Source organism: Macrotis lagotis, chromosome X (assembly GCF_037893015.1).
Source record: "Macrotis lagotis isolate mMagLag1 chromosome X, bilby.v1.9.chrom.fasta, whole genome shotgun sequence".
NCBI classification, from domain to species: Eukaryota; Metazoa; Chordata; class Mammalia; order Peramelemorphia; family Peramelidae; genus Macrotis; species Macrotis lagotis.
The window spans coordinates 681348168-681374259 of record NC_133666.1 but is presented as its reverse complement, the minus strand read 5'-3'; the positions used below and the strand labels follow the sequence as shown (position 1 = coordinate 681374259).

The 26092-nt window shown below is 40.1% G+C and overlaps 1 protein-coding gene across 1 annotated transcript in view; it reads right to left on the bottom strand.

Annotated features, from left to right (window-relative positions):
- The window catches only part of CCDC60 (coiled-coil domain containing 60), a 114555-nt gene that overhangs the window by 75999 nt on the left and 12464 nt on the right, over positions 1-26092 (bottom strand). Inside the window, exon 3 of the mRNA XM_074202248.1 lies at positions 25403-25482. Within this exon, the coding sequence (XP_074058349.1) occupies positions 25403-25482 (80 nt within the window). The remainder of the gene's footprint in view (positions 1-25402; positions 25483-26092) is intronic.

Below are 26092 nucleotides of genomic sequence, written 5' to 3'. Positions count from 1 at the left end.
GGTATTGCTGATGGTTAGAAGGAAAAACTTTCCCTCTTTACCCAACCCTACAAGACATGCCCTTGAACTCATTATCTCAGATGCCATCTCATTTCCTATTACAATCTCAACCTTTCGAATTGGGCCCAGTTGAACTCTTTAGGTCACAAGAGGCAGAGTTGATCCTCTCAATCATTAGGAATTACTTGAGACCTAACAGTGGCCTTCATCCAATGTCAAATACTTTACCATATGAAATGGCTGCAGTTTATTATCAGGTCATTTAGGTAATTCTTTTATACCTCATTATTGGGTTGCTGAGTTAAATTCCCCAATGTGATCAGAGGCTTGCCCTGATCAGCCTCCTCTCCCCAAAGTGGAGAAAGTTGAATTAAATTGTCTCCTAGAATCTAAAATTCTATGTTCTCAAGTTTCCTTCTGGCTTCAAGATTTCCTTCTAATTTTCTCATGTTTCATGTTCACCTTAGTATGTGCTTCCTTATTTATCACATAGAAGCTTATGAAATACTGAACAAAATCCCTGTGGCACCTATAGAAGACATTAACAAGACTGGAGACTAAGGAGAGTTAAGAGTGCAGAAATTCAGGTCCTTGATAAACTTGATGGTTGTTATGGCTACCCTTGCCCCTGGAAATGTACAGATCAAAATCTCCTCCACCCTAGTCAAAGGCTAGGGGGACAAGTTACAGTCTCCGTGCAGTGAATAATAAATGAGAAAGGTTGGTCAAGGGTTAAGACAACCTCTTTTCCAACATCGCTATCTCTGGAACTTTTTTTCCAAATCAGTTTTAATGCTGAAAGATCCCAAAATGAAGATCTTGAATTGGAGAAAGAGATAACATCTTGTTTCCTACTAATTAAAATATTAGCAAGTCCAAGCCCCAGTAAGATGTAAAGTGATGGCATATCATTACAGTCAATCAGAGACAGAACTTCTATGTATTAAGGAAAAGATAGGAAACCCTTTTGTTGTTACCATCCTATGAGCTGGACCCACACATCATGACTCAAAGAGACTGGTTTCCATCTGGCATAGGTCTTGGGAACCGCAGAGGCCAGACAAGTCAAGTTACATCAATAAGATTGTGTTAAGCATTAGAAACAAAAAGAAAAAAATAAGACCCCACTCCCAAACCAAACCGAAAGGAAACATGATCCCTGCCCTTTAGAAATTTACAGTCTGATGGAGAGATAACAAGCAAACAACAATGCACATGCAAGATGTATCTTGGATAAATTGGAGATAATTTTTGGAGGAAAGACACTAAAATGGAGAATGACTTGATAGAAATCTTCTCATATAAGGATGACCCTGAACAACCAGCAGTAACAACAAGTATTCTTCAATAAACTCAATTGGACATATATGCTTTAAGCCCAAATTACCTATTGTCTATCATTTCTCTGGTTCACTGCCCCATCCCCCTGTTCTTTGACCCCCCAAATCACCTATGTGGAAAGCATTTGGTGATAAAATAGTTGGGGAGGCAAAAAAGAGATCCCCACAATCCCTTCTGCTCCCCAGCTTGCCCCTATGAATCCTTAAACCAAGTTAATTTCTGACATTCCATGTTAAAACGTCCCTTCCAGCTATGGTATTCTGCATTTGTTCTATAATCTAGAGTCCTTTCCAGTTTGAACATTCTGTGCACTATGGTCCCCTCCAGTGGAAATATTCTGTGTTCTGAGATCTCCCTCACCTTTGTAGTTCCATGTTCTAAAGGCTCTTCTAACTCAGACATTCTATGTTCTATAGTCCCTTCTAGCTGAAAATTCTATGTTCTAAGATTCTAAGCATTGCAAAAGGAGAGACTAATTATAAACATGGAATTGGAGCAATCGTCCTCTCTACATCCAAAAAAGTTGTTTTGTTGACTGGCTTGGTTCTTTTTTTTTTTTATATAGTACTGGTCCAGTTCTGAAACAATTTTGGAATGACACATTAGGTGATGGGGTTCAGTGAAACATTAGGTTTAGAATCAAGGTTCTAGTCAATCAACTGGTATTTAGTTACTGGTCTATACATGTCAGACATTTTCCTAATTCCTGAGGGTACAAAGGAAAGATAAAAGATAGTCTTATTTCTCAAAGAGCTCTGTGTGAATCTAAGAGAAAAGACAATGTGCAAACAAGTATGTCCAAACAAGTTCTGGGTAGGAGACATTGGAACTGATCAACAGAGAGGAGACACTAAGATTAAGGAGACATATTTTTGCAAATTTTTTTAGCTCAGACTTGATGGAAGTCAAGGAAGCTGGGAGGCATTGATGAGTGGACAGAGAGTTCCAGGCAAGGGAGATGGTCACTGAAGAGGGCAGAGCCTGGAGGCTGAGTGCCATTTTCTGTCTCTATCAAATGAGGGGACTGAAAGTAACGATTTCTAAGGTCCCTTCTTGTTCCAAATTCTATGAGTCTTGTTCCTCCATTTCCTCATTTGTCTATGATATTAAAAATATATCTCAGGTTTATTGCAAAGACAAAACAAAGCAGTAGATGTGAAATTAGAGCCAGAATTTAATTGAGAATTTATTTAAGTGCATTTACAGCTAGCTAGAAAGGATGTCAGAGGTTATCAAATCCAATCACTCTATTTTGTGCATGAGACTCAGAGAGCTCACATGACATGTCCAAGGTCATCCAGGCAGGAATCGACAGAATCAGGATTTGACTCCAGTTCCTCTGATTAGTCTCAACAAATCAGAAAGGTTTTAAATATGTACTGGATATGGATTTGTCATCAAGAGGATCACTGCCATTTGGCTATAGGAGATGAGTTTTTTGGCCATAGCAATTGTCAAGATTGACTACTAAGTGATCAAGGGGTCATAATCTACATTAATACAGGATGTGCCCACACCTACAATGCCTTAGATCTTTGAAGCATCCAAGAATTTTTCTGCCTGATTAGTATCAAAGATTTTTTTTTTAATAGAAGGAACAATGAAGAGGCTTCAGTTTTTAAAATTCACACCATGAACTCCATGAAAGCAATCACTATTCATTCATTTACATGTGCATGGCCCATTTCCTCTCCCTTCCCCTTCCCCTACCTTTTAAATCTCTACTTGCAGTTACTCTAGTTAGATTTGAAATGATTTTTATAATGGATGGATATTTTATTTGATTTACTTATCTCTCCAGGGTTAATTTCCGAATTAAGAATGTTGTTATGGGAGGACCAGCTCTGAGCCATATGGCATTTTGGGGTGGGGAGGTCAGTCTTCACTGGTTTCATGTTGAATCCCCTGCTTGGGTTTTATATAGATCTTTCAAGATTTCCCCTCCTTTCCTCCTTTCCCAGGATTTTCATAGCATTGGCTCTTCAGAGTCCTCTCTTATATCTTGGAACAAAGAGTTAGGGACCTTGGTGTCTCTGGGTCAAAGCTGTCCTGGTTCAAGGGCTGGGGACTGACCACATGGGGAAGGTAGGATAGCTGGAATGAGTTGCAGTCAGATACAGCAGAAGTTGGGACCAGAGCTTCCTCAGAAGAGACCCTTGCTTCTTGCTTCCTTTGGTAGAGTGTTGATATCTCTGGTGGAAGTTGTTGCTTGCTATACTTAGGGGATGGGCTCTGTTATTGCCCTTGGGCTTTGACTTGTGTTTTTCTTTTTAAAGGGCCGTTCTGATGTGGAAGAAGTCATTTATTCTAGTTTCTTATTTGATATCTTGATCATCATTTGGTCTTTGGAGAACCTTCAGGGATTAAGTATGTGGGAGCTGGGCAGCCTGCCACCTGTTCAAGGTCCCTCTTGGAAGTCCAGGTGAATTATTTCTAAGACAACAGTAGCTATCTGGGCTAGTCTTATCATTCTATTTCTGTGCATTGTAAAGAGTTGAAGAAAGAAATTTGCTTCCTGGTTGATTAAAATAGTAGTTTTTAAAGGAAGGAACTAATTCATTTTTGGCTATGTATCCTTATCATCTAACATGCTGCCTGGAATGTATTCATATCTGGACTGTGATTGTATCTGATGCTCCATGACCCCAGTGAGAGTTTTCTTGGCAGAAGCACTGGAATAGTTTGCTATTTCCTTCTCTAATTCCTTTTAAAGATGAGGAAACTGAGGCAAATAGGGTGAAGTGATTTGTCCAGGTAAGTATCTGAGGATGGATTTGAACCCAGGAAAATGGGTTCTGTTCTAAGCCCAGTTCTCCATTCACTGTGTCTGCCATGTAGTTGGTGTTTAATAAATGTACAGATTAATTGCTCTCCTAAGACTTGCCTGTAGGATCAGGCATTTACCTGAGCAGGTTATTACCATTATTATCTCTTAATGCCACGTATCAGAATGGAGATTTTGAATAGTTCTAAATTCAGAGGCTCCACAAACTTTACCACAGATAATGACAATAAAAGCTGATCTCGGGATCTCACTTTTATGATTGGTAAAGGGCTTTATCTACATGAACTTCATCTGATCTTCACAACGAACTGTGAGGTAGATGCTATTATTAATCTCCAATTTCATAGAGGAGGAAACTGAGGGATGTTCAGTGATTTGTCAAGAATCATTGGGCTAGGGGTGGCTAGGTGGCACAGTGGATAGAGCACCAGCCCTGGAGTCAGGGGGACCTGAGTTCAAATTTGACCTCAGACACTTAATAATTACCTAGCTGTGTGACCTTGGGCAAGCCACTTAACCCCATTGCCTTGAAAAAAACCTAAAAAAAAGAATCATTGGGCTAAGTGTCTGAAATCGGATCTGAACTCAGGACTTCTTAACTCTAAGTTTAGTATTACAGCCATTATGCAGGTTGTGCTCATTGATGATGTGAGTGGCATTGAATTCATGGATGGTTATTGAATTCTGGATGTGGCCCTTGACAGATTTATTTTTGGGGGTGATGGGGCCCAGAAGAGCTAAAAGGTTGGACATCCTTGCATTATACCAGGGTACCTTGATTATTCTCTTGTCAAGGCAGGGCTACCAGTCAGACCATCTTCGGGACATTATATATATCATAATTACAGTATCAATCCATAGATACCAATTCTTACCATGGAAAGAAAATTCGGAAGCCCTCATTTCTGAATTAGAATTCCATCTCTAAATGCTCTCTGAAGTGGCCATCCAACTTCTGCTTGCTGACCTGCCATCAGAGAGACCCATGGCCTCCCCAGACAGCCCACTTGACTGTGGGATGGATTTAATTATCAGGAAGGCTTGTTTCCCATCTTAAACATCAAGCCTAATTCTATCTCTCTGTAACATCCTCACATCTATAACCTCTGTAAAAATTGCCCCTAAGGCTCTAACATACTGTCAATCGGGTAGCAAATCTCATTTCCAGCTCTTTGCAATGCTTGGAAATGGAATGATATGGATAGCATGGAGATCAACTGATAGCTTTGAAATGATTGAGTCCTTTTCTCTCCCTCCTCCTCTATTCCCCCAACCCTCATCGGAGAACTAGAAAATGTCAGCATTGTTGGGAAAATAATCAAATGAAACAGGCTCCATGCATTGCTCTGGGAAGTCATTTCTCCCCCATTAAGCTAGCATGTGCTCCCAGCTGACATTGCCAAGATGACTGTTAGCATTGCTTAAATCTCCAAAGAGAACTCAGACTTCGTCATTCATCATCCAGCGTCTTGGTGTCACAATGTCTCATGTTCTGGTGGATGGGAAGGCTTTAGGAACAAAGCCCCCTCCTCTCTTTAATGCAACTTCACCTATTCATTTATTTCCTTCAATTCAGCTTCAGACATTTGACACTTACTAATTGTGTGACCTCGGGCAAGTCACTTTCCCCTGATTGCTGACCATCTCCGGTTGTCCCAATTTTGACCACTGGACCCAATGGATCTGGAGGAGAAACTGAGGCTGGTGACTTAACAGAGTGCCCTATCATTCAAATACAATTTATGTGCTTGTCATGGCATCACCTTCCTGATGCCACGGTCTTTTTTGAGAATGAAGGACAAGCATCATCATCATCATCATCATCACCATCATTGTTTTGCATTTATCAAGTGCTGACTCTGTGCCAGGCCCTAAATGCTAGATGTTGGGGGTTCAAAGCAAAAAGAAAACCTTTTCTGACTTTGAAAATTTTGTTCTAGAAGGAAGGTAGAAAACAAGGAAAGTAGACACAAAAATATATAAAGTTGGGGCAGCTAGGTGGTGCAGTGGATAGAGCACTGGCCCTGGAGTCAGGAGGACCCGAGTTCAAATCTGACCTCAGACACTTAATAATTACCTAGCTGTGTAGCCTTGGGTAAGCCACTTAACCCCATTGCCTTGCAAAAAACTAATACATACATATACATATATGTATATATACATATATATGTATAAAGTGATCTCAGGAAATGACAAGGGAGGGAACACTAAGAATTGGGTGGATAAAGAAAATTGTCATAAGGAAGATGGTCTAAGAATTTCACCTTGAAGGGAGCTTGGGATGTCAAGGGATGAAAAAGAGGAGGAGAAGCACCATCCAGGGACAACGAGGGGGAAGACAGAAGGCATCATATGGGGAGTCATGAGAGAGCATTTGGGCCAGACATGCAAATATCTAATAGAGAATAATAGGAAATGCAATTGGAAAAAGTGGATCACAGGATCATCAATATAAAAATGCGAGAACCTCAGAGATTATCTTGTCTAACTTCTTCCTTTTATGACTGAGGAAACTGACACCCAAGGAAATCCAATGATTTGCCCAAAATCAAAGAGTTAGTGATGGATATTGAGAGACTTTTAAAGGATGAACAGAGGCTCTAAAATCTTATTCTTTGGATTAATGGGGGCCAAGGGATGAGGCAAAGCAATGACATGGTCAGACTTTTGTTTTAGAAACATCTCTGTGGCAGTTATGTAGAAGATGAAATAATAACAATAATGATGATAATATTTGTTTTTCATTCTCAAAGAAGACCATGACATCAGGGAGGTGATGCCAGGCAAGCATGCGAATTGGATTGGAGTGAGGGGGGCTGTGCTAAGTCACCAGCCTCACGTTCTCCTACAGAGCCATCTGGATCCAGTGGCCAGATATGAATTAGCAAACTGGAGATGGCTCTGGATGGGAAGCAATCAGGATTAAGTGACTTGCCCAGGGTCATATAGCTAGTCTGTCTGAGGTCAGATTCGAACTCTGGTCCTTCTGATTCCAAGACCGGTGCTCTATCCACTGTGTCACCTAGCTACACTCAAGCTGAAATGATGGAGAGTTGGAAGAGGGAAACCAATTAGGAAGTTTACAAACTGTCATGCAGATCACCCTGGAAGACTTCCTGTTCAGTCAATCATTTCCAAGATAACAGTTGATCTGTGTTATTCATATCACATTGCTATTTTTATGCATTGTAATAGTCCTGGTAAGAAGGAAGGATGACCTGACGAAGGAAGGCTGGTTATCTAAGGGGAGAGAAGGAATGGAGATGAGAAAAGTTAAGAGTTATACTCGACAAACAATGATACATGCATAGATGGTTCAGTGGATAGACCACTGAATGTAAAGTTAGGAAGATCTGAATTCAAATCCTCCCAACCATGTAATCTTGGGGAAGTCACTTAGTTTCCACCTGCCTCAGTTTCCTCATATGTAAAATAAATATAAAACCTTCCATCTCTGCAAACTTGAAAAACCCTTTATGTACTTACTAGTTGTTACTAATGAATAGATTTAATCAATGGCCATTGTGAATATATAGATTCAGCCGTTCACACAAGGGCTCCTCCACACGTGTTTTTTGCTATTAAGAATGCCTCAATCTGAACGGCAGAAATGAGGATGCAAACTCAAAATGGCCATTTTGCTGCTTCAGATGACAGAGATAATGACTCAGGCCACCTGATGCCTGTTGGTACTTTTGCCCAAGGCTACTACCTAATTAATGTGAATCATCATTCATCTAAGAGGTATATTTTTCTTCTGGGGGGAAAAACACAACACATACATCTGCAGTGTGCACCTTTACACACACACACACACACACACACACACACACACACACCAAGCAGTGGTAGTCCTATCAATGTACCAATTAGAGCAATTTCTGACAGGCAGCAAAAAATCACAGTGATCTTGGTTCCTAGGCAACAGTTATTAGGAAGTCTTAACTTCATTGAAAAACTAATATTGGCAGATCAGCATCCCACTTTCCTCATTAGTAAGCTGGATATGGCTCTCCTGGCCTTTTCTCCTTTTTCCCCACCTCCCTCCCTCTTAGCTTCTCACCATCGCCAAACCCCAAGGCAAACTGAATGACAAGCCAATAGGAGGGCCCTGGTTCTGTAAATGTGGAGCCTAGTCAGACTGAGGCAATGGATCAGTAAGCATTTATCAAGGTCCTCCTCTCAGCCAGATTTGGGATGAAATTTAAAATAATCTCTCTCCCCTCAAGAGGTTTCTGTTTTATCAGAGGAAGCAATATGTTTGGGCATAAGCAGATGCCAATAATTTGGGGGGGAGGGAGCACTAGTATGTGGGTGAAGAGTCCAGAAAGGAGGGAATTTTTGAGCTTTGAAGAGAGATGGGGGGTGGGGAGAGATACAGACAAAGACAGAGAAATAGAAACAGAAACAGAGAATCAGAGACAGAAAGTCAAGAGAGAACTAGAAGGAGACAGAGTCAGACAAAGACTAAAACATACACAAAGAAACAGAGATAGATATAGAATTAGAGACAGACTAAAAGAGACACGTAGAGAAACAATGACACTCAAAGAGACAGAGACTAAAATAATCCCCCCCTTTACTTTCTGCCCCAGAAACAGAGACAGAGAAAGAAGCAGGGGGAGGGTGATAGTTCAGCCAAGGAGGAGTTCATGCCTTTAGAAGGAGTTAGGTCTGGGATCAGAATGGAGAACCAAGCCTTATGTGGCATACAATCAATATTTTTGCATTTTACTATCTTTAATCTTGCTAAACTGGTAAGATAAAGATACCTTGTGCATAGGATTTTGATTGATGACTGTAAAGGAAAGGAAGAAGAGGTGAGGGCTGAGTTGAGATAGTTGATTGATGGATAACACACACACATACACACATCTGATATCAGGACTGCTCATAACTTAGGGACAGCAGGCAGAATGAAAACTCTTTGAAGACAGGCCTGGTTCTTATTTTTGTCATTGTATCATAGTGATTGACATTGACAATCAATTCTTCTTGCGTTGAATTGAGTGAGTGACACTTAGCTGCCTTTAAAATCCTTAGAGGAAGAAGCAATAGAGATGAATCCCACAGGGTCCCCCAGAGACTCTCTATCTCTGCCTCTCCATCTATCCATTCATCCATCCATCCATGCATGCATCCATCCATCCATGTATCTATTCATCTACCCATCATCCATTCATCTATCCATCCATCCATCCATCATCCATCCATCCATCATCCCTATCATCTATCTATCTATCTATCTATCTATCTATCTATCTATCTATCTATCTATCTATCATCTATCCGTCTATCTCTTCTGCCTCTCTGTCTATATATGTATTTATGGATCATCTATCTCAATCTCTTCTGTTTATCTATTCACCTATATATCCATCTCATCTCTCTCTCCAACCATCTATTCATTTATCTGTATCTGTCATCTATCATTTTATTTCTCTTCTTTCTCTCCTTTTTTCTCTCTTCCTCTTTCCTCTCCCTCCCTATCATCTACCTATTTCTATCCTCTGGCTGTCTGTCTGTTTCTTCTGCCTACCTAGCTATCATCTCATTGTCTCTGTTACACAATAGTTTGAGACAGTTTAGAAGCTGCCTCTGGCACATTTCAATCCCAAGATTAACTAGTTTGGTCTATTTTTTAAAACACAAAAATCCCACCCAGCCCATCACCCTTTCCCTTCTCCCTCTTAATGACTAAATGGAAAGGGAATAAGCTTGGTCTTCGTGCATCTGTCAGTCCAGACATGACAAATACATTAGCACCACGAGAGTCCTTTCAGAGAAACGAAGTGAGGTGGGGTGGGATGGGGGGGGGAGTATGGAAAAAAGGGACCAAGCTTCTCATTTCAGACACAAAAATAGAGCACAGAAGCAGGTGAAAGCCCAGCTTGGCAGCTGTTTGATGTGTTTTGCTGTACTGTTCTCCTGGATGGATGTGATGTGGGGAGACATATGGGCCCCACTTCCTGGCAGCCTGGGATTTGTAAGTGCTCTCCGGTGACTTTTTTATTTTTATTTTTCCAAACAGAACAATTTATGCGAAGGGAAATGTGAGCCAGGCAAGGACGGAGAAATGTCTTCTCTTTTCTTCTGAGTTCGCATCTCAGAAGCTGTCATTTCTTGACTGTCCTTGGCAGACAGAGATATCTGACACGTTCTTGGTGGATCTAGGCAGGGTTAACTGCTATAAACACCCCTGTGCCATCTTGTCTCTTGCCTGCTATTTGTTCTTTTCTGCTGCCATTGGTCTGCTTTCCCCAATCTTGACTAGACACACCCTGAGCCCCTTTGTGAAGCCCAGTCCCCCCCGAAAATGCCAAATCTCTACCTTTCGGACTACTGACTTTTAATTCAGATGGGACCAGTAATAAGCAGAAGACATAAAGACCTTTTCTTTTCTACATATCCTGCCTCAAGGCAACTAGGTGGCAACAGTGGGTGAAGCCAGAGACCTGGAGTAAGGAGGACCTAATATTTTTGCCCTTCATTTTTGAAGATGATCACAATATCAGGGAGGTGATGCCAAGACAACAAGCACATGAATTGGATTTGAGTGAGGGCTGCTGGGCTAGGTCACCAGCTTCACTTTCTCCCTGGAGTCATTTAGATCTAGTGACCAGATATGAATCAGGATGATTGGAGATGGTTCTGGATGTGAGGCATTCAGAGTTAAGTGACTTGCCGAAGGTCACACAGCTAGTAAGAGTCAAGTGTCTGAGGCTGGATTTGAACTCCCATCCTCCTGACTCCAAGACCAGGGCTCTATCCACTGTACAGTTCAAATCTAGCTGTATGATTCTGGGTAAGTAAGTTAACCCTGCTTGTCTCAGTTTCCTTCTATAAAACGAACTGCAGAAGAACAAGTATTTTTGCCAAGACAATTCCAAATGGGGACTGACATGACTAATCCACAAAACATCAACAACACTATTCTCCCTCCTTCCTCCCTCCTGGAGACCCAGGAAAACTCTCTCTCTAGTTTCCCAAGGTGTAGCATCTTGATTGCATTGTAGCCTCTACGCAGGTGCCACCTGTCCTGGATACCTTTCCTGAGCTGTGTTGATCGAATCATGAAAGAATGAAAACTTCATGAGGACAGGGGCTTTCATTGTTGCCTTGGCATTCCCAGCTCCCAACTTGGTAGCTGGCATGCACTCTTGAATGACTTGTTGAAGCAGCTAACTGGTCCTATGAAGAGCACACCAGGGCTGTTAGCACTAGGAAGACCCTGAGTTCAAATCCAGCTTCAGATACTTATCAACTAACCTGTGCCTTTGTTTCCTCATCTGTAAAGTGGGGATAAGAATGACACCTGCCTCCCAGGATAGTTGTGAGGAATGAATGAGACAATATAGAGTAAAATGTTTTGTTCTTGTTCAGTCATTTTTTTTGTTGGATCTGACTCTTTAAAAAATCCACTTTCTCCCTCTGCCTCAGTTTCTCCAACTATAAAATGTTGGAGTTAGACAATTGATAATATTGTTTCCATCTCTAAACATATGATCCTATGAATAGACATGAAGGCTAAGATCAACATTGGATGTGTTCAGGGTGGAGTGATTGGGCTTCACTAATTTACCAAATAAATGCCTGTCCAATCTAGTATTCTTACATTTATTTCTAAAATTTGAAATTTGAACCTGAATTCTCATTACTAGGCTGATTGATTCAGCTTTTGATACTCAATTTTCTCAACTTCCTCACTTGTATTTCCTCTCTCATTGGAGAGCTAGATTTGAATGTTCCAGGCAATTATTTTTTGTCCACATCCTTAACCCCTGATGTATTCCCTTCCAAACACATTTTTTTAACTTCTTTTTGTATACTGTCTTCCCCAGTTAGATTATAAGCCTCTTGAAGGAAAGGATTATCTTTGTTTTTATTTGTATCCCCAGTGTCTGATACATAGTAGGTGATTAATAAATGTTAATTGAATAGGAAAAAATATTCCTATAGATTGAATGTCAAACATTTTAATCATTGACACAATAGTCTTTGGTTTATAACAGGAAAAGGAAGAGTATTAAGAAAGAACAAAGAACCACCTGATCAAAAGAAAAAGAAAAGAAAGAATGGCCTGGTGATAACTGGTGTGTTTGGGGAATAGCTGAATTACATGGAAGATCTGGTTTGTCATACTTGCATGTTATTCTCTAGTGATTATTTTTGACCAAGGCAAGCCATGTCCAATAGAGGTATGAAATATGTATTCCTGGGGGAGTAATTACATAGATGAAATCATGGATCCTTTAGATACTGTTTGGATTAGGTGAACTCTTTTGTTACAATATTATTAGTGGGTCTATTCTAATTTTTATGGTAATGCTTTAATTCAGTCTTCTTGAGAGCATGCAGTATCTTACCTATCAGTAAAATGAGAAAGTTGGATTCGATGCTTCTAAGTTCCCTTTCAGCTGTAGATTTCTGTTTGATCCAATGACATCAAAAGGGAATTTGGGAATTTGTTGAATAAATTAATTCTGAAACTTGATTGCCTTGCCTTCAGGAACATCTCCAGTCATCCAGGTTCATATCTGGTCCAGATGACTTTGGAGGAGAAAAGTGAGGCTGATGACTTAACACAGCATCCCCCTCACAGCATCACCTCCCTGATTGCCATGGTCTTCTTTTAGAATGAATGACAAACATTAATTCTGAAAAGTCCTTAAAATCAGTTCTAGAACAGTTATCACTATGGATCCAGATAAACTCTTGTTGAAGCCATGGATTTTGGAGTAGAGATGAAGTCTGATTTTACAATATTGGTTTATATACCAGAAAGTTGTGATGCCTTGCCTGAATGTTGAGGCTAGTTTCTGCTATTACCTTGGTTAATCGTCTCAAATTTATCTTGTCTATATCTCATTTGTCTGTTGTCTCCCCCATCAGAGATCCTTGGGGGTAGGGACTGACTTTTGTCACTTGATGGGGTTGTTAAAGGATATTGGAATCCAAGATCATCTACTTATTCTCTGGGTCATCTCGAGAACATTAGGTTACTCCTGAAGAACTCAGTTTCCATCTCTCAAATGAGTAGAGTTGATTTCAATGGCCTCTCCAGTACCTCCCAATTCTACTTCTGTGATTCTATGAGTGACATTTGTTCAGATATGGTTTGGATCAGGCGACCATCAAGATTCCTTTCAACTCGAAGTTATGATCTTGTACTTTTTTTCCTATATGCTAAGGTGAATGCTCATTGCTCATTGCTTCCTTCTCTTCCCTATGGGTTCAAGTAGAAAAAAGCTAATCCCTCTTCTAAACATTTCAAAAATTTGAAGATAGCGATCATGCCTTTTCTAAGACTAAACATCCTCATTTCCATCACTTCCTCCTCAAAAAGGTATGGCTTCTTAGCTCTTTACCAGTTTGATATAAAAGGTGGAACTTCAATGAAGATGGTCTAGGCAGTCATATCTTTATAGACAAGAAAAACTCACAAAATCAGTCAATGAACAATGATGTGTAATGGAAACTTGTTTACATCCTGGGGTTGGAACTTCTGATGAGATCAGGAAAGGAAACGTGTGCTTGAGTTTGAATTTTTCTAACCCCTCTTAATTCTATTTCCTCCATTAATTATTTATTATTTATCCAGTATATAGATTGCTTGTTTTTAGATTGTGGACATGTTGAGGATAGGGACTGTCTTTGGCACTTTTTGTAGCTTAGTACATAATCGATACATAATAAATGTTTATCAACTGGCTCGACTCTATGATCAAAATGATCAGATGTGTCTTTTAATTGATCCGATTTACAGTTAATTGATTTTTGTCCCATGACTGCCGAAGTCATGATTCTTTGTCTCTGAACTTAATTTAGAAATTTGTAATAAATTAAGTCTAGAAATTCAGTTCTAATTTCTGTTCTATTCTTGCCTCAAGGAAACTTGTTATCCCTCAGGTGGACAACGGGGGGTCTGGTCTAATATCTTTACACCACCAAGCTATGGTTCAAGGTTGTCTGGTTTGTTTTCCAAGGAACAGTTCTGAGTCACAGGAGGGAGGAAAGAGGATATTCGTGCCTCATTCCCAAATGTTTTTTAAGGTTTTTGCAAGACAAATGGGGTTAAGTGGCTTGCCCAAGGCCACACGGCTAGGTAATTATTCACTGTCTGAGGTCGGATTTGAACTCAGGTCCTCCTGACTCCAGGGTCAGTGCTCTCTCTATCCACTGCATCACCTAGCCATCCCTCATTCCCAACTTTCAACCAATCATATTATTCCCCATGCCTCAAGTCTGTAACCAATCATATTGATTTTGTCAGTCTTGAAATGGAGCCCTTTTGGGGAAGCCGGGGGCACAGTGGATATAGCACCAGCTCTGGAGTCAGGAGGACCTGAGTTCAAATTTGGCCTCAGACACTGAATAATTACCTAGCCGTGTGGCCTTGGGTAAGTCACTTAACCCCACTGCCTTGCAAAAACCAAAAAAAAAAAGAAATAGAGTTCTTTTAACCAATTGTAACTTGTTCCTAGCCTACAAAGTCATATATAAGAGAAAATTTTTACCCTCACTTGAGAATCGTAGCTTTTCAGAGGAAGCTGAGATCCTATTTATTGGTAAATTTGCATATTCCTAATAAATTGATGATTCTTGGAACTTTGCCTTAATTTTAATCATTACTAAGTTATCTATAAACCTAAAAGCAATTTCCCAATTAAGAAAATTTTTATCCTAAGAGGAGTAGATTTCACTTTTGGACATCTTTCTCTGTTTGGGGAAAAGGAGCATTTTATCTAAATAGGGTTCCAATTTCCTTTTGAAAAATAAGTGTTTGTGTGTGTATTTGTAGGGTGATGCTTGGAAATTATATGTCTATGATATGTCTTTAAATGGATATAATGTTCTTTGAGTGGAGAATTAAAATTTTCAGGTAAAACATGAGGTTAAATCCATTACTTTAATGCATTGTTAAACCACTCTGATAGGAACAAATTTAGAATTAATTGGCATTCAGCATGATGCCAGTTCTATATGGCCTTCACTTGGGAAGTAGATATCCTGAGTCAGGGAACACTACCATCTCTGAAGAACTGAAGTTGGGTAGCACCCAAAGAACAATAGAAGCTTGGGTGGCAGGTGTGAGGTGATTGTGCCACATTTCAAAAGAAGAAAGTACACAATTCCATACAAAGAATGTCATCAGACAAATGGTGGCAGATAAAGATGGGCTAGTCAGGGGTTGATGGCCCCAGAGATGGTCAGAAAATTAGAGGATGACAATCTTGTGGGGAGGATAGGCCCTACTGAGGGTTTGCAGGAGGCTATGGATGAATATTATATGGAATGAGGCAGGCCTAGGAGCAGGGAGTGATTTCTGCATTTGTAGGGAATTGCCCTTTTTGATGAGATTATAGATCATTTGCTAGATCATAGACAGAGTTAGATGGGATCTCAGAAGTCATCAATCGATCACCAGTCAATAAATGAGCACTTTTCTTGTTGTTCAGCGGTATCCAACTCTCTGTGACCCCATTTGGTTTGTTTTTGCAGAGATACTGGAGTAGTTTGCCGTTTCTTTCTCCAGATCATTTTATAGATGAGGTCCAAAAAAAAAAATGACTTGCTCAAGATGATATAGTTCTCAAGGTCAGAATCTGAACCCAGGTCTCCAAATAAATAACTCTTTCCACATAACCAGATTAGTTGAGTAGAAGTATTCGTCTAACTACAAGTACCACATCAATTCTTTAACAAACTTGCTTCTTGAGGTCAACGGAGTCAGCTTCAGTATAGGAGCTGGTTTGCTCCTCTATGATGCTGGAGTCTTATTTATGCAAGGACTGAAAGTCCTTCAGTCTTTTTAGGTTTGTGGATTTGAAGTCAGAAATCACTGTAGAACTCACTTGACACCAAGCACCTTATTTTCAGGGGGGAAAAACCAGGGCTCAGAGAAATGGCCAAGGGCACACATGTGGTACATGTAAGAACCAGGACTTGAACTCGCATCCTTTAGCTTCAAATCAAGCAATCTCACTGTGTCATGATGCCTTCCCTGTCTTGAGAGCACTTTCACAGACATAGAATTTAAAACTTGAAGATGCCTTAGAGATCATTGAGTCCAACACCTTTCATTTATAGAAGAAGAAACAGGCATAGAAGAGGGGAAGTAACTTCCCCAGGGTGATGTAGCCAGGAAGTAGCAAAGACAAATTTCAAAGCAAAGTCTGCTGAACACAAATATTTTCACCAAGCCATAAACTCCAGTAGACCCACTTCTCCCTGAACTCCTACCATTCCCTCAGCTCTGATATCCCCTGTTTGAAGGCCCCTCCACCAGTTCTAACATCCTCTATTCCAATGATCCTTCCAACTCTGATATTCTATGTTCTAAGATCCCTCCCAGACCCAACATCGCCTGTTCTAAGACCCTTTCCAACTCTGAGCAGACAGTGATACATGGAAGTCAGAGAAGAAAAGCTTCTCCTTTAATAGAAAACCAGGGAAAACTCTGAGAAACAGAAAACTTTTCTTGGCCTCATGGATAATAAAAATAAAATCCATTTTGGTGATGATGCTACCACCCTAAGAGATGACTTGGTTTTTGCATCTGGAGCCGTGTTCCATGTTTGATTCTAAACAAATCCTGAAGTGGGCTTTTGGATTTGGGCATGAGAATGAGGGTTGATTGTGGAAGAGGAGAGGTTGTGGGCTCTCTAGGAGACCCTGATCCTGGGGGCAAGACTGAGGGGGAAGAGACTGAAGTTGAGTCACAGTATCCCTAAGCAGAGATTCAAAACCATTCTTATATGTAATGGAAGCATCCTTACAATTGGCAGAGGGAGGGCATTTTCTAGAAAGGAATTGGGAGATGTGGTTTTAGTTTTTAGTCTGCTACTGACTCCTTGTATGATCATGAGTAAATCCCTGCCCTCCTCTCTGGGACCTGAAGTCCTCCTGTGGGAAATGTGGGATTGTGCGTGTGTGTGTGTGTGTGTGTGTGTGAGAGAGAGAGAGAGAGAGACAGACAGACAGACACACACACACACACACACACACACAGAGTTAAAGAGAGAAAGAGAAAGGGGGAGGAAGAGAAAGAGACAGAGGCAGAACTTTGAAGGAAATAAGATTCTAAGAGGTGGAGGTGAAAATGAGAATGAATTGAGATTTGTCTGGCTCCTAGAGTATGAAAAGGGTCAGGGGAGATTCTGGAGAGCTTAAAAACCAAACCGGCATTTATATTTAATCTTAAGAGGAAAGAGGGAGCCACTGGACTTTATTGAGTAGGGGAGTGACATAATTAGATTTATACTTTAGGAAAATCTTTGTGTGTCAGGCTAAGGGTACAAAAAGAAAAAAAAAACCCCAAGAAAATGCCTTCCCTCTAGGACCTTATAGTCTCCAAGCTTTAGGAAGAACAAAGAACAGCTTGAGTACTTGACCTGGAATCAGGAAGACTTATCTTTCTGAGTTCAAATCTGTCCTCAGATACTTGCTAGCTGCCTGACCCTGCCTCAGTTTCCTCATCTGTAAAATGAACGGAGAAGGAAATGGCAAACCACTCCAGTATCTCTGCCTAGAAAACCCTCAAATGGGGTTATGAAGAGTTGGAGACAAACAATAACAGCAATAATATTTATTTCTAACCCCGCAGCACATGAGGTAGCGCATGAGGTAGCGCGTTGTAGATATTAAAAGTTGGACTGAACAATGCCGTCGTTTAGAATGAGCCGCAGAAGTCCTCTGCCAGATTTGTCTTCTTCCTTTGTAGCTGTCTTGTTTCCATTCTAGCTGTCGACCCAATGTTGCTTGAAAGTGTGGTCTATACAACTTGTAAACATACTCAATCTGCACCCTGCTGGGGTCTGACAGGGATAATTTATCTCTGTTTATTTGCAGTCATCTGTAACTAAACCCTGCCATGGCTAAATCATCTCTTTGGGTCCAATGTCTTGCAGTTTCCTCACAAGAATGTTTATTTGAAAAAAAAAAACCAAACACACACACATACAAATTAATGAATGGTAAAAACTTTGGAGAAAATATGTCATAGGCCAAAGAGTTAGCTACATATGGTTACCTCACCTGCCAACATCCCCACTCTCTCTCTCTCTTGATTCCAGGTCACACCTCACCAATGTCAATGGTAACATAGGAGGGGTGGATACTGCAAGTGTTGATTAGACTGCTCTGAATAGTAGAACATCTGCAAAAACAGGTGAAGAGGGAATCAACTGGGGCTGATCCTTTTTAGCATTGTATGAAATTGCCCATGAAAACAAGGAGGGATGTTGTTGAGTTAGAAGGACAGCTGAAGCATTCCATCAATCTAGGAAATAGTTTGAGGTATTTAGGTAGAGAGGAGATGGCAGAATTTTTTTTTAAAGGAGATCACATTCAAGTTAATAACATAGTTTGTATGAGACCTAGAGACACATCTCAATGTTCTTTCTAAGACATACATGTTTTTCAAAAGAGTTATTACCATTAAACAGGTTTCTTTCTGCTCCAAAATGGGTCAGGTCTTTTGAAAGCCAAGTCACTGATTTTTTTAGATATCAAGAATAGTCAGGAATTTTCACATGGGCTATCTGATTGCTGGTTATATTTGCTTTTTCTTTGACAATTTTCTTATTAAGCATCGCTCCCATCTATAAGATGTTTGGAAACTGGTCCTGAGAGTTAATGTCATATAGGTAAATAAGGAGAGTTAAGATTTGAACTTAATTCCTCTGCCTGCAAATGCAGCAGGCTTCCTATTGAACTTTATCACAAAGTGGTTTGCCCTTTCCTTCTCCAACTATTTTTACAGAGAGGGAAATTGAGGTAAACAGAGTGACATGGCTTGCCCAGGGCCATCCAGCTATTAAGTGAATGAGGCCAGATTTGAACTCACAAAAAAGGATTTTTTTTTTCTGACTCCAGGCTTGGTGTTCTATCCATTCTATTCACCTAGTGGAGGCTGTTCAGTTCTGTGACTTATTTAAGACTCCTTTCAAAGATACTTTCTATGGCAAAGGGGTGGCATTGCCCCTTTGCCGACTTGTGAGTAGATATCTAGGAGAATTGGAATCTTTAGGGTCCCAAAGTCTCAGCTACAGGGGATTGATGTTAAAACTGGACTTAGTTGCCAGCATGGGGGTGGCGGAACTCAGCCGGGGTAGAGTACCTGGGCTGACCGATAAGGGAATCCGTCCCCATCTAGTCAATGTGGGGGAAAATAGCAACATGTCTCATTCTCCCTTCAGGGCTGATCAGCCTGAATGCTCTTGATCCCACCCCTTCCTGTTTTCTCAGGGACCTTTCCCATTCACACATTGTCTCTGTGCCCTCAATTTCCTTTTTATTTAAAAATTTTATCCACATAATTTGTTTTTACATGATCTTCATTTCTCAATTCCCTCTTCTCCCATCCAGAAAGCTATCCTATACCATAGAGAATTAAAGAGAGTAAAATGTAAAACCTCACTTCATCACACTTAACAGTGCACTGTATGAAATGTTTCATACCTATAGTCCCCCACCTCTCCAAAGAAGGATCCCTTTGTAATTTTCAATCTCTCCCTATCCACTGGTATTTTCTGAACCCCCAAATCTCAGTTGGAAATGCAGCGACCCTCAGAAGTTTTAAAATTTCCTGCTCTATTTTTCTGACCTGGTTTGTTTCTTCTGCTTTCCCATGAGCTTACTTCATTGGCACTGGACTTAGCTGGGATTGTTTGGGTCTCTCTCCAAACTCCTGAACTCAAGAGATCCACCAACTTTAAACTCTCCCCAGGAGCAGTGCTTATAGACCCTCCCATTCCTCAAAATCCTGCACCTTGCTTCTACCTTCTTGTCATGCTACCATACTAAATCTCTTCCAATTATAGATAAGTCTCTTAAAAGTTGTCATCTAACACATGTTCTGTTCTAATCACTCAACTGCAACTTCTCTCTCCAAGGTTATCAAAGATTAATCAGTTGCCACATTCCTCCCCTCCCCTAAGGGCAATAGTATAAAATAGTGCAAAATATATAAAGATACATACATTCATATATATATATATGCATTATATATATATCTATCTATATATATATATATATATATATATATATATATATATATATATATATCTTCCTTGGGTATAGAGACTTTCACTTTTGTCTTTGTTATCCTTAATGGCTACCCCAGAACATTAGTAGGTGCTTAATAAATACTTGTTCATAGATTGAATGAAAATAGAAAGGATGGAGGGTAAGGATCTGGGAAACCTGTAGTGGCTTTAATGTAATAGTCTGGGGTTTCTTGCTCCTATCTTCTCTAGCATTGAGGCATCTGACTTTATCTTCTATTGATTCTGGTAGGTCAGCGGCTTATATGGTGGCTGGGCTTTCTTGGAACTTCTAGATTGCGTTGGAACCAGATCACAGAGTTAAGTCCATCCCAGAGAGCATCTGATGACTGAGGATGTTCCTTGCAGAACTGACTTCAGAGTCATGAGGTTTGAGCAGGGGATTGCAGGTTTTTAGAATGTTAGATCTAGAGATGGGAGGAACCTTAGAGTCCAAATCTCTATAGCATGGAGGGAAAAATGCTGGCTCTGGAATCCAGCTCATTTTACAGCTGAGGAAACTGAGGCAGCAGGATGAGGTGATTCACCCAGAGTCATACAGTAAGCATCAGAGACTGGATTTGAACTCAGGAGTCTTCCTGACTCCACTATTTGTGCTACCTAATTGTTCTGGACTTCAGAGGACTTGACTTCAAAGGTAGCAAGTATCAGATGTGTGATTTCTCTTGACTCATGAGCTAATGATCGCTCCTTCACATTAAGTTTGCTCCCCCACCACTGGGGAAGACTCTCTAGGGGTTGGCACAATCTCTAAGCCCTTTGATCTGATCAAGAATACACCAACAAAGAGACTTGAAAGCTAAGAATGAAAGGCTTCTTGTCTCTAGTCAAATGAAAATAGAGAGGAGCAAACACAATGACCCCCCCCTTACTTCTGAGATACTGGGAGACCCATGAACATGAGCAAGGAAGGAGCAGACTTCCTTCTCTGAATTTGTCATCTTGATTTCCACCTATGTATGATGTGTGAAATCATCACTTGGGAGTTATCACCCCTCCATCGAAATGATCCAACCCATTCTAAGGACTGGTGTAACAACCTCTGAGCTTAAATCTCACCTCTGATCCTCACTACCTGTGTGAATGAACTTGGATGAGTCACTACATGTCCCTGGGTCTCAGTTTCTTTTTATTTCATTTTATTTATTCTTACCACAGTTCCTTCATCTATAAAATGAGTTGGCTGAACTAAATGGTCTCTGAGGTAATAATAGTAAAATAGTAAAATAATGATTATAGTACTATTTATTACTTACCAAGCTGGAGGCATTATGCAAAACACTTTACAATTATTTCATTTGATCCTCGTAACAACCATGAAAGGCAGATGCTATTATTATTCTCATTTTACAGATGCAGAAACTGAGGCAAACAGAAGTTTGTGACTCGCCCAAGGTCACATAGCTACCAATGAAGTCAGATTTGAACTCAGATCTACTTGACCCCAGGCATGAAATTGATCTTTATATTTATGCATTTGGGGTGAATCCTGGTCAAAGACAATCATTTTCTAAAACAGCTGTTTTTGGTCTCAGGTTCCTTTTATATCTTTAAAAAATGATTGAGGATTCTACCCAAAGAGTTTTTGTTTATGAGGGTGTATCCATATTGATTCTGTTAGAAGCTAAAACACTATAGAATTGCTATAAAATATTCTAAATATTTATGTTATAAATAATACAAATATTATAATAAAATATTATTTAAAATTTTGACCTTGTAGATTGCATGAAAGCATCTCTGTGACCCCTAAGAGTCCCTGGATTATACTCTGAGAACCACTGCTCTGATCCCACCTTTTTGCCAAAGACACTTCTCTGCTAGGCACGGGAGATGTGATGTGATGCTGATCCCAGAATCTTAGAAATGGAAATAACTCAAGATGCTGTCTAGTCAGAAGATGGTAGATATAGGACTGGAATGAACCTGATAGATTACCTAATGAACTCCCCTACGCCATCCCTCTTAGTTCTATAAATGTGCCTAGAGACAAGAGATGACTTGCTCAAGGACACATAAATAATGCATAGAAACAGAATTGGAACCCAAAACCTTGAATACCAAAGACAGGGTTCTCTTCACTGTCCCAAGTTGTCTTTCCTGAGCAAAGATCTCTGCAGAGGCATCATTTAACTTTTGTTTTAACACTTCCAGTGAGGAGGAACTCATAAGTTTTTCCTTCCATGGAACCAAGTTTTGCCCTTCGAGGTAAATGTCTAATGTCTCATATCTCTGTATATGGTGGCAGCCTTTCAAATTCCTGAAGAGGCTAACTCTGTTTTTCCCTAACTTTTCTCTTCTTCAGAATCAATAACTATCATTTCTCTAACCAGTTCTCACTAGACATGAACTCAAGAGTCCCTCATCATGCTGATTTCCTTCCCTTAGTCTCTTTTTAGTATTCCTTCAGAAATATGGTGTCCAAAACTGACCACAGCAATCCAGATGTCATTTGATTGCCTTCTTGTGTGATGAGACTCTCATCTTCCAAGTTTTGGATCCTTTTCTCCCCCTCCCCCCAAGCAGACATGGGATTTCACTGGCATAGAAGAGAAGGGAACCATCATTTATTAAGCATTATTACAGGCTAGACATTGGGCATTTTACAAATAATTTACAAATATTATCTCATTTGATCTATACTATTCCCCTTTTACAGTTGAGGAAACTGAGACAGACAGGTTTTAAGTGACTTGTCCAGGGTGTCACATAGTTGGTAAGTGTCAGAGGCTGAATCTGAACTCACATTTACTTGACTACAGGTCCAGCACTCTTGCCACTGAGTCCCCTAACTCTCATTCTTCCAAAACCTGTGTGAACCTTATTTTGGAACTTTGAGTCTTATGAGTAGCCTGAGACAACTTCTGATCATTTACATGACTGGCCCAGAGTCATCCAGCCAAGGCCTCTCAGAGATGGGCTAGAACCAGTCTTCCTGATCAGGGCCACAACAATGCATTGCATTCCTTCTTCTTTTGCATCCTTTGATTTTTCTGATACCTAATGAACTTTTTAGTATGAGAAAATGGGGGAGGATAAAAGACTAATTTATTAAGTACCTACTATATATAAGGTATTGTATTTTGCAAATATTATTTTCTTTAATGACTTGCAGATCATTAAAGACCAGTTATTTTCCCCTCTTCCTTTTTTATTTCCTTTTTACCTTTCTTCTTTCCTCTATCCTTTCTTCTTACCTTATCTCCTTCCTTCCTTATCTCCCTCCCTTCCCTCTCTCCCTTCCCTTCCTCACTTCCCTTCCTCCCCCTCCCTTCTTTCTTCCCTCCCTCCTTTCTTCCTTCCCTCCCTCCCTCCCTCCCTCCCTCCTTCCTTCCTTCCTTCCTTCCTTCCTTCCTTCCTTCCTTCCTTCCCTCCCTCCTTCCTTTTCTACTTCCTAGCTCCTACACCCCATCTTATAGTTCAGTAGGTGATTTCTGGAGAAAAAAGGCAGCTGCTCCATTATCTTTGCCAAGACAGCCCTAAATGCGGCTCCAAAGCATTGGACCGGCATCCAATATTATTATGTGTTACTGTTCAAATAAAGCTCTTATAAAAGATCATCGAGCTGGAGCTGGAGGGGATCGGAGAAGCCATCTGACTAAGTCTACTGATTTTACAGATGAGGAAACTGAGACCCAGGGAGCTTGAAGGTCACACATGTAATAGACATTAGAGATAGGATTTGAATCCAGGCAGGCATAGGCAACTGCTAGGGAGAAGAGAAGAGAGAAAGCATATCTCATTCATTTTGATTTCTCTCATTTTACAGGGCTATTATTAGTCATAAATATTGTTTTCTTGTCTTTACAGAAAATCAGATGAGCATTTGCCCTTCCCCAATCCAGTTATGCTTCCTTTGCTCCTAGAGGCCCTTGAGATGTGGTAATATTAGGTGGTTAAAACAGTGCACTTGCATATAAGAATACCCACGTTCAAATCCTGTATTTCAAGTTATTTACTAGCTGTGTGACTCTAGGCAAGTCACTTAACCTCTCAGACTCAGTTTCCTCATCTGTAAAATAAAAAAGATAATAGTAATAATAGTGCCTAGCTCCCAGGGATTTGTGAGCATATAGATAGATATTTGTAAAACATTTTGCAAATTTTAAAAAATAATCATTTCTATAGTTTGTAGGATCAGCAACTAGGTAGTACAGTGGAAAGAGTGCCAGGCCTGAAGTCAAGAAGATTCACCTTCCTAAATCCAAATCTGACTGACTAGCTGTGTGGTCAAATCATTTTGATCTGTTTGTCACAGTCTCTCATCTATAAAATGGGCTGGAGAAGGAAACAGCAGCCATTCCAAGATCTCTGCCAAGAAATACTCAAATAGGGTCATGAAAAGTTGGATACAACATTTTGTAGGATTATAGATATGGTGCTAGAAGAGACCTTAAAGATCATTAAGCATAACCTCCTCATTTTAGAGATAAGGAACCTGAATCCCAGAATGGTTAAGTGACTAGCCCAAGGTCACTCATTGAAGCAGTAAGGTGTTTTCTTCCTACCTTCCTTTCTGTCATGAATTTCAACTCTATTAGTCATTTTTATACAATCCTTTCTAATTCCAAAATCATGGGCAAGTTCCCAAAATAAGGTGAGCAGTTCCATCTTTATAACCCATCATCATCATCATCATCATCATCATCATCATCATCATCATCATCATCATCTCCTCCATCTCCAGCAGTGTTCCTCTCCATTCTATGCTCCATCTCTTTCTTTTGATGTTGCAAAACCAATTCTTAGATTTCTTTAACATCCTTGACTCATATTGGATTTTCTTAATAGACCGTACCATGCTTCTTTATTTATCTTCTGTTATCTCTTCTTGTTTCCATCTTTATTTCATGTCCTCTAAAAATATATGTAAGGTATGGCTTTAGGAAACAAGCTAACAAGCCTCCTTCTTTTCAGTAGAGAAGTGGGGGCTTATGGGTACAGACTAGCATATATTCTCGGATATGGTCATCATGTTAACTGGTTTTGCTTACCTGTATTTCATTTATTACAAGGGAAAGATAATTGGGTTCTTAGTGAAGAGGTAAATCTGGTGTTACTGATGTAAAAATGAAAAGTATTAGTAAAACAGTAATTTTTAGAAAATTAGAAATATTGTTTTGGTGAATCAGTCAATTTAAAAACATGCAGTGCTCACCCTCAACCAGGCCTCAGTTCATATTCACATCACCACACTGAGTTCTCTTACCGGCTATGCTGGAGGTCTTTCTTGAGGTTCGTGATTCCCTTCTCCAGATACCTAAAGTTCTGCCCAGGTGGTAGACTACCCTAATAGGAAATAATCAGAATAAATAAAGAAAAAAAATATACATTTATCACTGGATTCACATTGTCACTCTTTTAGATTCTAGATTTAAGAGTTTAAAAGACCTCACTCCTTTGCTTTGCCCTTCATAGATTCTCTTTCCACCTTACTCCCATGTCTATCCAAATGTTAGTCTTCATACTAAAAGTCCCTATTGGATTGATTTTAAGGTCTTATCTCATCAACTACATAGCTCCATTCAGGTAATATATAGGATCAGGGGTAGAGCCAGAAGGGACCCAAGAAGCCTTCAAGTCCAATGCCCTTTTTCATATTAGGAAAGTGGGGACCAGAGATGGGAAATTATTTGGCCAAGGTCACACAGGAAGTATCAGAAGTAATTAATTGAACCCAGGTACATGGAGATTGTTAATAAAGTCCCTCAGAGGTCATCTAGTCCAGTCCCCTTCATTTAGCAGGTATGTAAAATAAGGCTCAGAGGGGATAAATTACTTACCCAAGGTCATAAGGACTAAACAAGATCTCTTTGCTAAATAATACTGCTTGTCCCTTTAATAGATGGGCAACTATTTGCTGCCAACTGGGAGACAGTTTAGCATAATGGATGAATAC